Genomic DNA, 16284 nt, shown 5'->3' with positions numbered 1-16284 from the left:
AAGGCGGGATAAAAGGGGATGACAGAGGATGAGATGGTTGGATGGCATCACCGACTCAATGGATATGAGTTTGAGTAGGCTCCAGGAGTTGGTGATGGACAGGGTGGCCTGGCGAGCTGCAGTCTGTGGGGTCGCAAAGAGTCAGACATGACTGAGCGACTGAACTGAACTGAAGAGGATAGATCTTATGTTAAGTACTTTTATTACTACTACTATTAATAATAATAAAAAAGATCAGGAGAAAACTATTGGAAGTGATAGCTATGTTTATGGCATAGATTATGATGATATATACTTACCTCTGAATTCATCAAATTGTAACTTTCAATAATTACAACTTTTTGCATGTTAATCATACCTCAGAACTTTTTTTTAAAGCTTGAATATAGTTTAGAAAAAGTAGGAATTCATGTGGAAGCCCATTTCATTTAATGTTGTTTTTATCCATATTACTTAGGTATATGCAATTCCTGCCTCTTCTATGTGCCATATGTGAAATTAAAACAGAAATGTATTGTATTCCAGTCGTAATGTAAAAGAAGTTACTATGCTATTTTGGTGCAGTGGAAGAAAGCTGGGATTTAGAAAAGAAAGGAAAGAAAGCTTTGCTTTAATCCCTAACTTACAAACAGAACAAACTTTTAGGTTCATAGTCTTTCACTAATCTGAATAAACCCTCTAGGCTTGTAGTTTCTTTCCTATTAGATTTTCTAGACTGCAGCTTGTCTCTTTAAATCACTGCTTTTGTAGGGTGGCCATAGGAGGTAAAACCCTAATTTGGGGGCATCAGTTCATAATCATAAATGGCTAATTTAAGTGCCTTGTAAGCTGGCCTTGATGCGTATACTCCAGGTTCCCTGCTTGCAGCATCACTTGAAAGTGTCAGAAGGGAATCAGACCTGCTGTTATTGTGAAATTGTGGCACAGGACCTAATTTTTTCCCAGCAATGAACTCGTTCATCAAAGATGCCTTCTTAAATAGTAGCTAGAAAGCTGTCATCACATGGATTTCCAAGCCAGTTCACCAAATGTTGGATCCACTAAGATTTGTCAAAAATGTTGAATCCTGATGCCTTATCCAGAGATTCGTTCCTGATGGGCCCATTTTAAAATCCTCCAGGGCAAAGGTGAACTCTGGAGCCCTCTAAGGGTTCCAAAACATTCCCAGGACACCTAGGGGGATCCTGCTGAATTAGAAGCCTTGGCTCCTTAAGTAGTGGTTTTCAACCTTAGCTGCAGATTAGAATCACTGGAGAGCTTTAAACAAACATTGATGCCTGGGTTCTTCGTGCCTTCACAAGAGTCTCCTTTAACTAGGGGGTGGTTTCCCCAGTAATCTAATGTGATCCCCGTAGTTTTGTAGCCATGTCAGGATTATCTGGGGAACTTTTGAAATTTCTGATGCCCAGGCTGCACCCCGAATAAATTTAATGAGAATTTTTGTGGATGGAACCTGGTATCAGTATTTTTTAAAGTTTCCCAGCTGGTTTCAATATCTAGTTAAGGCTGAGAAATAGAAAAATCTAGAAAAGAAATCCCTTCCACATAGATCTAAAAGGTGGCATCTTACATCCTCTTCAATTCACCTGGGTCTCTGAAAGCTCTAAAACTATAGGCTGAAGAGTTGTGATACAACTGAGTCACAAGGTAAAGTGCATGATCAGATACTCTGGATTGATAAGAAATGAAAGTGATGATCAGTTCAAATAAGAATCTATAAAATAAATAAGAAATACACCTGTGGCAATGAGCTGTTGTTAGCATTTATTAAACACCAGACACTGGTATTAGCCTAAAAACAGAGGAAGACCATAAAATGGAAAATTATTCTTAATATTAGAGTTTTCAAAGAATAGCTAATATTTCCAAATTGAGCTATTTCCAAATAGCTGTTATTTCCAAATCTTCCATAATTTAAACCTTGGGAACTTAAGGAAATGCAGGTCACCAGTTCTATAGGATTCCATTTTGTCAGTAATTCTACAGTTTTCATTAAATTCCATAGATATGTTTGTCATTGTCTATTTTTTTTAAATGAGGTTGTTGTGATTTTTTTATTTCTTCCTTTGACAGTATGAGTTATTTTTTTCTTTTAGATAACCTACTAAGAACTCATTGAAGCATAAGCAAGTTTACCATCTTTATATTTAGAGGAGATATGTATATTTGTTAGCTACTAGCAGGGATTCTTGTTAAGCAGGAACTTATCCAAAGAATTGTTGACAATTAAATCGCTGAAGATTTTGTGGTCAAAGTCAAATCCAACAACAGTGTGTTTATTTTCTTTTTGCCAATTGTTAGGCCATATCCCATCACAGTCTAACAATCCAAAAGAGAATATTGCCAAATCACTGGCCAGTTTTCAGAATGGCTAACCCTTTTCTTACTATGGAACTTTCAATGCTTAATTGTAACAAGTGAGGCATACTTTTTCTTGAATCAATGGCTTATGGCTATTAAGAATTCCTTCTCTAAAGAAATGGGAAGAGAAAAACTTTTTTAGTAATTGAATGTCAAAAGCAAGAAAATCATTCCAAGGGACTGAGTTCACATCTGTCTTTCAGGGCAGTTGTCATTTGCCCAGTGCACTGCTGCTGTCTCTCACTTGGCACCTCAACTCGCAGCTTAAACAGCAGCTATTTGTGTCAGGTGTGGAGTGATAGCCTCTGTCTGCTGATGGGCTGCCCGGGCCAATTATCTAAATTCACCCCCTGGCCTTGTCCCCGAGTAGAAAGCTCTGACTACCTCAGTGGAAGGACTGACCATCCGTTGCCAGTCCCTTTGTGATATTATTAACGCTCTCCTTCTGCAGAGAATGTGGATTATTTCATTTTGGAGGGGCATTTTGTGCTTTTACTATTATTATTATTAATTCAGGTTAGGTTCTAGTTTCATCTCTTAGAAGCCTACTAAAAGGCTAAATGTGGTGCCACCAGAGAACAAGTTAAAAGGAGAGGCTTTCCTCTCCTTGGGTAAGAATAGTGTGCTCTCTCAGGACCAGTTCTCCAGTGATACTTTCTCTCTCTCCCAGAGTCAGAAATGCAATTCAGCAGCTCTTGGCCTCTTATAAATTCCTATTTTGACATAGCCGGGTCTTGCTTATACAGTTACTAATACAAGTCTTGTTTCTGTTGGGTTCCTTGGTGCATTTTTTACTGTCATTTATTCAATCTTATTTAGATATAAAATATTTCACAAGACAGCACTGTAATTAAGCCTGAAGTGAGACTTTTACAACCCAGGGTAGCTTAGATGATTTTCTTAATTCCCTAAAGATGTGAGGGACTTCCCAGGTGGCTCAGTGGTAAAGAATCAGCTGGCCAGTGCAGGAGACATGGATTCTATCCCCAGGTCAGGAAGATCCCCTGGAGAAGGTAGTGGTGACCCCCTCCAGTGTTCTTGCCTGGGAAATCCCATGGACAGAGGAGCCTGGCAGGCTACACTCCATGGGGTCGCAAAAGAGATGGACACGACTGAGCGGCTAAACAACAGTAACAAAGATGTGAGACATGAGTCGTCATATCCACTCCCTATCACTCCCCTTCTCTTCCTCCAACCCTCCATACACCTGCCCCAGCCTAACACTTCTGGAAGCAGAATTATACACCCAGATTTTTCACCTCACCTACCTACTCCAATCCATTATCTTAGCAACATCTTATAAACCACATTCCTATGAAGGAGCGGTGCTTCTGCTGGTGAAGCAAGCAGTCCTTCAAGATGCATTAATATCTTCAGGTCATTTTCCCTTTCATTCACAGCAAAGCCATGAAAATAGACTAGGGACTTTCTTATGGTAACCCAGAAAACCACTGTTCATGTAGATGATGTCCAACTTTTCATGCCAAATTTTATCATCTAAGACATTTAAATGTATCCCATCTTAAAAGGCCTCCAAAGAAGAACGTTCAACAATGTATGAACGAAGTTAAGGCATCAGAACACATGAAATTCGAAGTTTAATTTTGATCTTTTCCACTTTCTGTACTTGGTATTTCAACCTAGTAGATAATCCAATTACCTTTTACTTTCTCATTTTAATGAAATAGGAAGGAAACAGCTTTTGTTCATTTATTCACTAATTCAGTTAAGGATTGAGAGATACAAACAATAAGTTTTGTAATTTCAGATTTTTGTTTTCTTTGACTTTTAAACGAAATCTTCTGAGCAATTTCTTTGTATCTGGATGCAGTAGCTTCAACTTCACCTAGGGCAATTTGCATTTTTTGTATGAGACACTCAATTTTAAAATTAGTAAGGAAATAAATATTAGAATTCTCTTCTATGTTATTCTCTGTATATTTTTCAATGGAGTACCTTAGGATTTTCTGTAGACAACAGTGAGTTAGCCTCTATTTATGAAGAAGTCTGATAGGCTTATTCTTCAGTAAGATAGCAGCAAAACTTGACAACAATTTGGAGCTTACTGAAAGGATCCAGATGTAAGCTTCCCTTTCTAGGAGAATTTACCTGGAAGTATATACACTATATATGGTATATACTATCAAGAAAGTATATACAGTCTATGAAAAAGCTTATAGAAATAAGATTATTTACATAATATATATTATTTCTTTTAGTACATTGGTATTGTGACATTCTAACTTATAATGATATAGGATGACTTTCTTTCTTTCCTTCTTTCTTTACTTCCTCACTTTCTTTGTTCCTTTATTTTTTACTACAGAATTAGTGTTAGAAGAGAAGTTATGTACCATATTGCCTTTATGGTTACTCAAGGTCAGTGCTAAATTGTGTTTCAAACTATGGAAAATTTTAGTACTTTGTGTATGTTTTAAAATATCTGAGTTTCATAGTTTCAAGAAATTTTAATACAAAATAAGACACATATATCTGAATGCATTCTTATCGCAGGTATTCCAATTTTAGATATTCTAATTGATCCCAAATAATTATGAATAATGTTCACTTTCACTGAATTTTGCATCTAATTTTTCACTTTTTCATTACTTGGTAAAAGCAGTCAAAAGGAATTAGCATATGGAAGAATTCTACAGTGTTTAGGCTCAATAACTTTACTACTACAATTTGAAATTAGTTCTGACAGCTCAACTTATCATTAAGATGATATTCACTTTCATCTCATTCAATATATATGGTAATTATATCCTATAATCATATAATTTAGATTGTTCACATTTATGTTATATATTCTAAAGTTTAGATTAAAATATACTGTAAGAACTAAAATGTATATTGGATCATCTGTACATATCCCACAACTTACAGATTAAAAAATGAGAATTGGAAAAAGTAAGGAGTTGTACCAGAGTCAGTCACAGGAAGGGTTTGGACCTATCTGTCATAACTTCCACCTGGGCTCTGTTTTCTCCACCAAGTTCTGTTATCCATTATAAATCTCAATAACTTTTAAATGGGCTTCCCTCGTGGCTCAGATGGTAAAGAATCCTCCTGCAGTGCAGGAGACCTGGGTTTGATCCCTGGGTTGGGAAGATCCCCTGGAGAAGGGAATGGCTACCCATTCCAGTATCTTTCCTGGAGAGTTTCATGGACAGAGGAGCCTGGCAGGCCACAGTCCATGGGGTCATTTATTGATATGAGCCAGATTCTTTTGCTCACATAGAAATAGCTATCCACAAAACTTTCCTCCAAATAGTTATTTCCTTAGCTAAACTTCAGTATAATCAGAACAATATTCTAGAACTAACATGATAACATTATTAATAGAGATAATAATAACCATACTGTTAGCAATCCATTAAAATGGCCTTAACATTCTATATCAATTATAGTTTAAAAAGTAGTTTCTCTCATTTTCATATTGGAAACATAATTCTCCATATTCCCATATTGGTTTATTATTAATAGTTTAGAAGCCTAAAAGACATTTATTAAATAAGCAGCAAAGTTTTAAATGTTCACTTGTAAGCCTGGCACTATGCTAAGCAAATGTTTACAGTATCACCCCCATGCATTCTTTTTCAATTAAGTTTAACATATGTAACATTATAAAATGATATGTTATAACATTGTTCAAGTGCTAGTAATGCAAACAAACTTTCTTTTCACTCAGGGATTTTAAATTCTTAGTGTACATGTTCAGGTATATATTTTACTCCATAAAATTTAATACTTTTGAAATTGGTTATTAATCATAACTGCTAAATGATAAATCCAAACCTGATATATCAAGATAAAAAGAATAACTGATTATTGAAGAAAATATAATTATCTACATTTGAATCATGAAATTAATGTCTCTTCCAACTCACTTTTATTTCCTCCTTCACATTTATATTTCCCTTAAGGTAACATAGAACTTTTATGGCATAGAATATGAAGATAAAAAAATGTTAGGAGGAGCCTGTTTTTGTGCCTAGGTAACTAATTAAGCAATCAAATACAAGTTCCTATGACATGAACAGATGAGGAGACCACAGATTCCTATCTGTTTTATAGTTATATACAATTGCACAAGTCAATTTAGCACAATTCAGTATTTGACACCATGGAAATATTTTTTCAAGAGAAACCAAATTATTTTTTGAAAAAAATCTGTATTTCCTCAAAATAATGATAATGCATTTTTGGTGAGCATTCACTGAGTATTCTAAGGAGAGTTCCTAGTGAGCTTTGCTAGAAGACAATAAATCACATTTCAGTATAATTAATAATATTTATGTTTTGCTTAACATATGAGCATTTGAGCTTAGAACATGGAGAATATATTTTCAAATTGGCTTGGTTTATCAGCTCCAACTGTAATATTATTATATTTGCCCTACTCCAGGAGATATTTTTGGGAACATAGTTTATCCCAATTAAGAGCCAATAGAAAATTACATTTAAATTTTTTCCAAAACAAAGGGAAATTTAGAAAGCATGTCACTTGAAAATTGATCTTTTCACAGATTGTTAAGGCTCATAAGCTTTTCTATAAATAAGAAAACATTACTTACTGTAATTATTCTTCATCTCTTGAGTCCCTTTGACTTTGCCTCGTTTATCAATCCTCAGATACCACTGTGTTCGACAGAAGAGTCTTCTCACTCTTATATCTCCTCCTTCCATGTAATCATAACTTCTTGTATGTCGCTCGGGGCTGGAACAGTTCACATTTGTAGCCATTTGCTCTGGAGTCATGTCATTGCAAGCTAAAGATATAGTGCCCACTAGACAGATAATGTGGAAGCATGATCTGTAGAGCAAACTTGGCAGGATCCATGTCAGTATCCATTTGCGCATTATAGTATAGTGCTCCGGGTGTTCATGAATAACATAATGAAAATTAAATCTTGAGTTGATTGTTGCTCCTAGGTCATTGACCTCTTCCTATCTGTGAACTGTAGATTGGTTTAAGGAAGAGCGGTTGCACTCTCCAAATTGTTAGCCTTATCCTTTTAGTCCTGATAGCAGTATAGGAGTCCTCCTTAAATAACTCTCTGCTGGTATATCCTTATAAAAGCAGGTTGTAATAAGCTCAGTTGCTGAGATGCTGTTTGCTACTTGACTTCTGTTTGCAATGAGAGATTAAGAATGGGGAGGGAGGAGAGAGAGGAAGATGAAAAGTGATTGTATAAATTTCAGTGGGCAAATACTATTACAACATACTGTGTAATTCTTACTGTGAAGGTACCTTTAAAACAGTTTTCACAGAGGATGTCAGGGTCCTTACCACTCTATTTGTAGACTTATAAAAGTTCTATATTAGTAGAGATTAATCTGAACATGATTGTACCATTCATTCCAGTCCCTATTTGATAAGAAACATCCAGCAATTTAGAGCTGTTGATTTAAATTCAGTTCTAAAGTTCCTATTAACAAAATATTAATGCTTTTTCCTAGATGTCTTTATTCTTTTACAGTTGTGGTTTCACAGTTATTTTCTTCTGAACTGCCCACAGTTCTCAAGTTAAACGTCAGAATTGTTCTGGAGAATTTCAACCTTATCTTTATGTAAGTTCTATAACGTAATTACTGTAGATAATCACACGGCTCAAAAGTCTGGTAACTTTACTTGTCCCCTCAGTACTAAAAGCAGAGAAATAGATAAACTACTAACAAACAGTTAGCATTATTTTTAAAGACAAGTAACATTCACTTACTTGTTCTGTTGATAACAGCTGGATACACAAGAATTCCATGTCTGTTGTCTGCCCTGTGCAACTTGAGCCTCTCTACTGTAGCTACAAACTATTTCTCAGCTGAGAAATTCTCCAGCGGAATCATAATTGTTTCCATAAATCAACAGCAGGCACGAGGATTTTCTCTGTGTGTGTGAGCGCGTGTGAGCTTGTGTGTGTGTGTGTGGAGCCTTTTATTCAGAGCTTTTCGATAAATACCTTTGCTGACCTCATTGGAAGCAATTAAAACTTAACCAGTAAGCTGTTAGTTGAATACAACAGTGAGAATAAAAGAGGCTTGTATAGTATTCATTCAGTGGTCATGAGAGGGAGCTATGAACATGGTTTATGCTCAGATCTACAAATGGGTACCTACTTTGTAGAAACAAATCTCTGATTCTGAAGCAGTTAGAAAGGGAAACAGAATTTTTTAGGTTGTCTCATAGCAGTTGAAATAAGTTTAAAAATATTGCTTTGACCATATATGTAAAGGGATCTTTTACCAGGAAATCTTTTACATAGATTTATGGAGCATACATTGCTACTATTATTCTTTTGTGTTAAGAATGTTAGAATAAAACTCCTAATATGTATTAAGTCACACCTTAGTGTCTTCAAGAAGTGTATAGCTGAGTTAAGGGTATATCTCTTCATATAGAGGTATTTCAGCATTGCTTATAACTTTATGTCTTATGTTCCTAGACTGAAAGTAAGAATAACAATATTCTTACTTGAGTTGAGCCAATAATTACCAGTATGACCTTGGACAAGTCACCTGACGTTTCTGAATCTCAGCTACTACACTTGTAAAATTAGTCTAGACGATTCTATGGTGCCTTGTAGTTTTAAAATTCTGTAACTTGTTGCTTACCCTACTAAGATCAGGAAGAGGATATATACTTTTAAATTATTATTCTTAAAAATTAAAAATAAAATTTTATATGGTTTTATATTGGTTATCAATGGTTGACTCATCCTCAGTAAAAACATTGATGCAATAAATATATGTTCATTTAAGGATAGAATTTTAAGAGGTATAGCTCATGTAAAAAAGAGAATGCTATTTTGCTTTCCACCATGAGTTATTCTCCCCTTTTTTAGCATGTATATATTAGTTTCCTGTTCTAGCATGTATTTATTAGTATACTAGAGTTTCATTAGGTATTTGTTGCAAAATAATTGCATTGTTAATCTAAATCAACATTTAGGAATACATATAAACATTCTATTTCCCATGGTAATACTCTCAGCGCGCGCGCACGCACACACACACACACACACACACACACACACACACACAACTGCACTTGAAATGCACTACTTTACCGCCAGGTGGTGCACGTAGACCAAATAGGAAAAGAAAATCAAGTATTTAATACATTCAATTGTATTATAAGTTATAATTTCCTTTTGTGTCTATGCTTGGAGGAACAGAATCAAGAGCACAGCACAGTTTAAATTTACTCAATTACTCTTTAGGCACCAAATATGACTTTTCTAAGTTTATTAGAGCAGAAGGGGATGACCCTTCTATAATTGCCTCTGTTGAAAGCTGCTGCTGCTGCTGCTGCTAAGTAGCTTCAGTCGTGTCCGACTCTGTGCGACCCCATAGGCGGTAGCCCACCAGGCTCCCCCGTCCCTGGGATTCTCAAGGCAAGAACATTGGAGTGGGTTGCCATTTCCTTCTCCAGTGCATGAAAGTGAAGAGTGAAAGTGAAGTCTCTCAGTCGTGTCCGACTCTTAGCAACCCCATGGAGTGCAGCCTACCAGGCTCCTGTGTTCATGGGATTTTCCAGGCAAGAGTACTGGAGTGGGGTGCCATTGCCTTCTCCTCTGTTGAAAGCTAGATGACTACAAAATATTCCATCATGTATTTCTCTAAAAGGAGGAAGAGAGAAAAAAGAAACTATGATGCTACTGTGTTATAAATCATATCTCCATTAGTTTTGTAGGCAACAATAACGAGCAAGGGTAGAACTCCTAGGACTCGGATATTCCTTCTAAAGAAATGAAAATTATTAACAACTAATTTACATGTAGATAGTCAAGAGCTACTAAATTCATCCATTCCACATTGACCCTACAGATTTTATACTAAAAAATCATGGAATCAGAAGTCAAAATTTGCTAATTAAGTGCTCAAGACTTAAATTCAAAAATGATGAAGAGTACTTAGTGCCTCATTTGCTGTATAAGGTTAATTATAAAATTAAAATTAGAAACAAAGTAAATATGAAATTGTAATCTGTGTACTCTAAGTTCATTGTTGTTGTTCAGTCGCTGTCATGTCTGACTCTTTGTGACCCCATGGACTACAGCACGCCAGGCTTCCCTGTCCTTCAGTATCTGAGTTTGTTCAAACTCATGTCCATTGAGTGAGTGATGCCATCCAACCATCTCATTCTCTGTTGCCCTCTTCTCCTCCTGCCTTCAATCTTTCCCAGCATCATGGTCTTTTCCAGTGAGTCGGCTCTTCCCATCAGGTGACCCAAGTATTGGGGTTTCACCTTCAGCATCAATCCTTCCAATGAATATTCAGGGTTGATTTCCTTTAGGATGGACTGGTTGGATCTCCTTGCAGTCCAAGGGACTCTCAAGAATCTTCTCCAGCACCACAGTTCAAAAGCATCAATTCTTTGACTTTCAGCCTTCTTTTTGATCCAAATCTCTCATCTGTACATGTCTACTGGAAAAATCATAAAAACTTTGACTATACAGACATTTGTTGGAAAGTGATGTCTCTACTTTTTAATACACTGTCTAGGTTTATCATAGCTTTCCTTCCAAGGAGTGAGTGTCTTTTAATTTCATGGCTGCAGTCACTATCCGCAATGATTTTGGAGCCCAGGAAAAGAATATCTATTACTACTTCCACTTTTTCCTCGTCTTTTTGCCATGAAGGGATAGGACTGGATGCCATGATCTTTGTTTTTTGAATGTTGAGTTTTAAACCAGCTTTTTCACTCTCCTCTTTCATCCTCATCAAGAGGCTCTTTAGTTCCTCTTCACTTTCTGCCATCAGTGTGGTATCATCTGCATATCTGAGGTTGTGATATTTTTCCCAGCAATCTTGAGTTCATTAGATGCCATTGTACATTGTGATTTGAAAATATGATAGCAGTAATATTAGTGAATGGATTAAATCTTAACAAGGGAATAGGTATCCTTTGATTATCAGTTTACATAATGCTTGCGTGCGTGCTATGGGCCTACAACCACCACAGCCATAATGAAGAGCCTCACTTATCTCTTATTATATTTCAAAAGGAATTATCCAGAAACAAAAGTAACTTAGGTATCTCCAGATAGGGTAAACCCTCTGGGTTTTTTTAATTTCATACTAGTAATAACATTAACAAGTATTTATTGTTCTTGTTTTAAGGTACACATAATGACAGGCTAAGCACATAAAATACTTTGCAGAGGTGCTCTTTTGTTTTTTCCAGTTTGAGTTAACTTCATTTTTAATTGGAAACATCTCTGTCTCTTGAGCTTTAAAGTTGTAAAGCAAAGGATTAAATTTGTAAAACAAAGAATTCTTGCATCTATTTCTAAAAGTTCACTTTTTAAAAAACTGTTCTTAGTAAGTAGAGATTAGTACCTGGGATTCTTCAAAAAAGAAACAGTGCTAACACTTGCCTACTTTGATTTGGTGATAGACTATATGAGAAGAATACAAATAATCTATTTCAGTAAATATCATAAAAACATAGGCAGTTGTTAAAGTAATGATTAACCTCCTAGTTTTGCTTAGGCAACTTCCATTATGTCCCTATTTCAAAAAGAGATAAATGATAGAAAATATTTTTGTTTAATGAATTTTGCATTCTAGTCATTAATTTTAAAACTATGTCACATTCATATGCTAATGCTATGCTAAGTCACTTCAGTCGTGTCTGACTCTGTGTGACCCCTAGACGGCAGCCCACCAGGCTTCCCCGTCCCTGGGACTCTCCAGGCAAGAACAATGGAGTGGGTTGCCATTTCCTTCTCCAATGCATGAAAGTGAAAAGAGAAAGTGAAGTCGCTCAGTCATGTCCGACTCTTAGCGACCCCATGGACTGCAGCCTACCAGGCCTCTCCGTCCATGTGATTTTCCAGGCAAGAGTACTGAAGTGCGGTGCCATTGCCTTCTCCGATGTCACATTCATAAGTATGTATAATATAATTAATAGGAGGGAACATCATTAAATATTTTCATTCTTTTACATTTTTATATTCTATCCTGTTCCACGTCCTCCTAGTTCCCATCCTTTCCCTATAGGTAATCATTGTTATTACCTATATTTAGTTTCTGGTGTATCTTTCCATAATTTTGTATGCATATATAGGCAAACTGAATATATATGTGTGTATACAGTTTTACTTGTTCTCTTTTTATGGAAAAGGTAGCATATCATACACAATGTTCTGCATGTTGCATTTTTTACTTAATAAAAAAAAAGAAAATCTTCCCATCTCAGTATTTAGAAAATTACCTCATTTTTTTTTTACAGCTGCACAGTACCCCATTGAATGAATATATCACAATGTATTTGACTAGCTTCCTGTTGTTGAACAATTAATTTATTTCCAGTCTTTTTCTATTACAAAAAAAATGACACAATGAATAAAATTATAAACATATCATTTGAATGGATATTGCCAGTTTACTCTCCACAGAAGTTGAACTAGTTTTTAGTCTCATTCACAGTATATATGGTGCCTGTTCAGTATAGTGTATTGTCAAACACTGGGGGTTTTGGTAATCTGACAGTAAAAAAAGCATTTTATTGTTTTTTCTTGCATTTCTCATTTCATGAAAGAAAGTGTCCGTCATGGACAAGTACTGTAAAGTCCACAGTGCTATGAGTGTCTACCATAAGTGGCAATAGGAAGCTTTCCCTGTGCTAATGCCAGTAGAGCTGCAGTTTAAAGGATGAGAGGGAGTTCTTTCAACAAGGAAACACCAGTGAGCTCTAGGAGAGAGAATGAGAAGGACTTTGGTATGTAAAAAAGCTGGAGAAACTTAGCCCTGGTGGGCTAAGTCAGAGTTTGATCTTTATCCCAAGAGCAATGGCCATTATGGGATGATAATCAGAGGAGTGACATGATCATAACTGCACTCTATGCCTCTATTCTGACCCAAACTAATTTAATTTCTGCCAGGAGAATAAGTTTAAGAAATTCAAAATTGTGTTCCTTTATCCTATCTTTTCCATTATTCATATTTTCAAAAAGATATCCAAACTTTGTGATTGAAAAGGAAAGATGTAGAAGAAAAAGTCATATATATCTTCCAACTTGAGTAAAGCCCAAATCTGCTTCATAGGGTTGTGCTAAATGCCCTGAAAAGAAGTCAAACATCAACGTGTCTTTGAAAAGAATCCCAGAGAAGGTAGAGCCCATAGATCAGGCAGCATAGAGAAAAATCTCTTTGGGAGCCACACTCTACATTTCTGGTAGTACCCCAGCACACAGCAGAAGCAGCAAAGCTCCAAAGAGTAGAGACTGCCTATGTGTCTAGAAACAGACAGACTCAAAGCACCCCTTATAAATATTTCTCGTGTTTTAAAAGACATCTGGAAAAGCAGAGAACCCAGACCTGAAGAAACTTCATGAGCAGTCAGTAGACACCTACAAGTAACTAGAACAGACAGAGGACACAACTGAGTCCCTTGTCTTGGGCCAGAATTCTCTCTCATCTTGAAACAGAGGAGGGAACCCAACAGTTGACATAAGTTTCTACTAACCAGTGGTGAGAGGTAAGGGGGGGGTGAAATTCTCAAACTTGAAGCCAGGATCATTTATAAGGTTATATGTTACCTCTTGCATATTTGAGATTGTGATCCAAGATTTATTTCTGCTACATTCTCATCACTATCACCAAACTATGGATTTATTTTCATCTTTTATTCTGTCAGTCCCATTTCATCAATTCAGCCTCAACTTTGGATCATGCCATTCAACCAGTGTTACTCACTTCCTTAGTTCATTCACCTAACTATTTATCAAATAGTTATTTGGTGCCAGATGTTGTCCCAGACTTTTGGAGGTACAGTGAGTATTCTAGAAGTGGTCTTTGCACTTACAGAGAATGCTTTCTGGTGAGAGAACATAAACACAGCCCTTTGGCCTGTGTATATGACAGAGGCAGCGTGGGTGTGGGTAGGATAGAAACAAGGTGTCCAAGGAGATAGGAGATAGAGGGGTAAATGGATAGAGGGACCTATTTTAAGTTAGAAAGACCCATCTGAGGAGATAAAGTTTGCGCTGCCTGGAACAAGACTGATGTTGGTGTGTTCCAAGAACTGAAAGAAGGCCAATATGTTGAATGAAGTACATGAGCAGTGGGAAGAGTTGTGAGAGATTAGTGAAACTGAAAAAGTAGGCAGGAGCCAGATCGTAAAGAACTTTGAAGGTCATGGTACTACGAGTTAGAGGTTATTCTAAGTGTAACAGGAAGCTGGAGTACAGGCAGTTCTACTTATAAACATTATAGACCTGGGCAAAGGCGCTAGTTAAACTCCAAAGAAAAATGTCAAAAATAATTGAGCAAATGTGGGGGTTCCTATAAATCTTGAGTCATGCAAACTTTGTGCTTACACTTATGCCCTAACATTTTAAAGCTTACTGTATATAAGATACAAAGTCTGAGTCATATGCTCAAAATTGTGTGCCTGTGACTCAACTATATAAATATCTCAGTTTACAAGTGTATCTAGATTCTTTGTGTCTCTTGAGTCAATATAAAGTTGTTGTTTAATTTTAGATTTGTAAAAAGTTATCTAATATGCTAATCTAGAAATCAAGTTCTTCAAATTATAGTTTTAACTTACTAAATTAACTTTAGACCTGGAGCAAGATCTCCAGAGTTACTACTTCTTTTTTTCCCAATTCAGAAATATCTGTGTAATGAAGTTAAATTATACAATTTACTCGTGATTGCCTAGACTCTCCTTAAATTAACGCTTAACTTTAGCAAAGAATCTATCTCCTTGATTCAGTGCTATACATTAGTGCCTTTTTTGATAACAAGTGCCACTCTAACAGTTGGAAATTGTTGTAATGGCTATGGAGAGAGTTTTGCTTCAACCCCAGGAAAACATTATGGAAAACAACAAAGACTCTGGGCGATTAGGGTTACTACATTCTTTGCTTTAAATTGTCATTCTTTGGTTCCATGTTCATTGTCTACATAGCAAAATGAGTGCTAAAACTATCATTTTTAATGTTTCATGGATGTCATTGTGGTTTAAATCTGGTCACAAAAGACCTTTCTGAGGAGGTGGTGATTAAACTGAAATCTGAAGGATAAGAAGAAATCAGAAATGAAGGTAATACATTCCAGGCAAAGGTAACAGGGAAAAACAAAAGCTCTGAGGTGAAAATGAGCTTGGTATGTTCTAGAAACTAAATGACAGTGTAACTGGAGTTGAGTGAACAAGAGAAAAGTTAGGTGATATGAGACCAATGTGCGTGGGATCTTTTTTGGTTTTACTTTATTTTTGAGGATAATTGGTTTACAAATTTGTGTTGGTTTCTGCCATACGTCAACATGAATCAGCCGTAGGTATACATAGGTCCCCTCCCTCCTGTCTGTGTAGGAGCTTGATATCAGTGTTGGGGACTTTGGATGTAATTCTAAGGATAATGTATAATAATCAATGAGTAATGTGATCATCCTGAAAACTTTGTGAGAATGATTTGGAGGATGGCAAAAGTTGAAGTAAAGAGACCAGTTAGGAGGCTGTAGCTGTAATTCAGTTTGAAATTGATAATGCCTTAGACTGGGATCAGAGCAGGGAGAGGAAAGAAGTGGGGAGATAGATTTTGGAGACAAAGCTAGGTGATAATTCAGTGTGAGAAACAAGGAAGAGTCAAGGTTAAATTCCAGATGTCTGACATGTGTAACAGGATAAATAGCAGTGTCATTTGCAGAACTCAGATAGACTGGAAGAGAACTGACACTGGAGGGGGAAGTCCGGCAGTTGGAAAGTTAGGTGAGAGGAATGCTGTAAACCCAAACCCTCTTCATTCTGGACCCAAGGGATCTGCACCTCTCATTCCTTTAAAATAAGAACCAGTAAGAATCTTGCAAATCAATTACCACAAAAGGGTGGAATTAGAAATAAAATCATTTTCTAAAGTACTCAGGTGCAAAAATGAAAACTTCTTACAGCAGTCTTGCGTGTGTGTG

The 16284-nt window shown here is 36.3% G+C and overlaps 2 protein-coding genes across 12 annotated transcripts in view; one reads left to right on the top strand and one right to left on the bottom strand.

The window, feature by feature from the left end:
- The window catches only part of FGF7 (fibroblast growth factor 7), a 61694-nt gene extending 53403 nt beyond the window's left edge, over positions 1-8291 (bottom strand). The window contains exons 1-2 of the mRNA XM_086320863.1: positions 8088-8291; positions 6942-7495 (exon numbers count right to left, since the gene is read on the bottom strand). Of these exons, the coding sequence (XP_086176989.1) occupies positions 6942-7227 (286 nt within the window). The 5' untranslated portion in view covers positions 7228-7495; positions 8088-8291. The remainder of the gene's footprint in view (positions 1-6941; positions 7496-8087) is intronic.
- FAM227B (family with sequence similarity 227 member B) overlaps positions 1-16284 on the top strand; it is a 212654-nt gene that overhangs the window by 133899 nt on the left and 62471 nt on the right. The gene's annotated exons all lie outside the window — the stretch shown is intronic.

This window comes from Bos grunniens, chromosome 10 (genome assembly GCF_055505025.1).
Source record: "Bos grunniens cultivar Pamir isolate PY7600 chromosome 10, Bosgru_T2T1.0, whole genome shotgun sequence".
Taxonomy (NCBI): Eukaryota; Metazoa; Chordata; class Mammalia; order Artiodactyla; family Bovidae; genus Bos; species Bos grunniens.
This window is presented reverse-complemented; position numbering and strand designations above follow the sequence as displayed.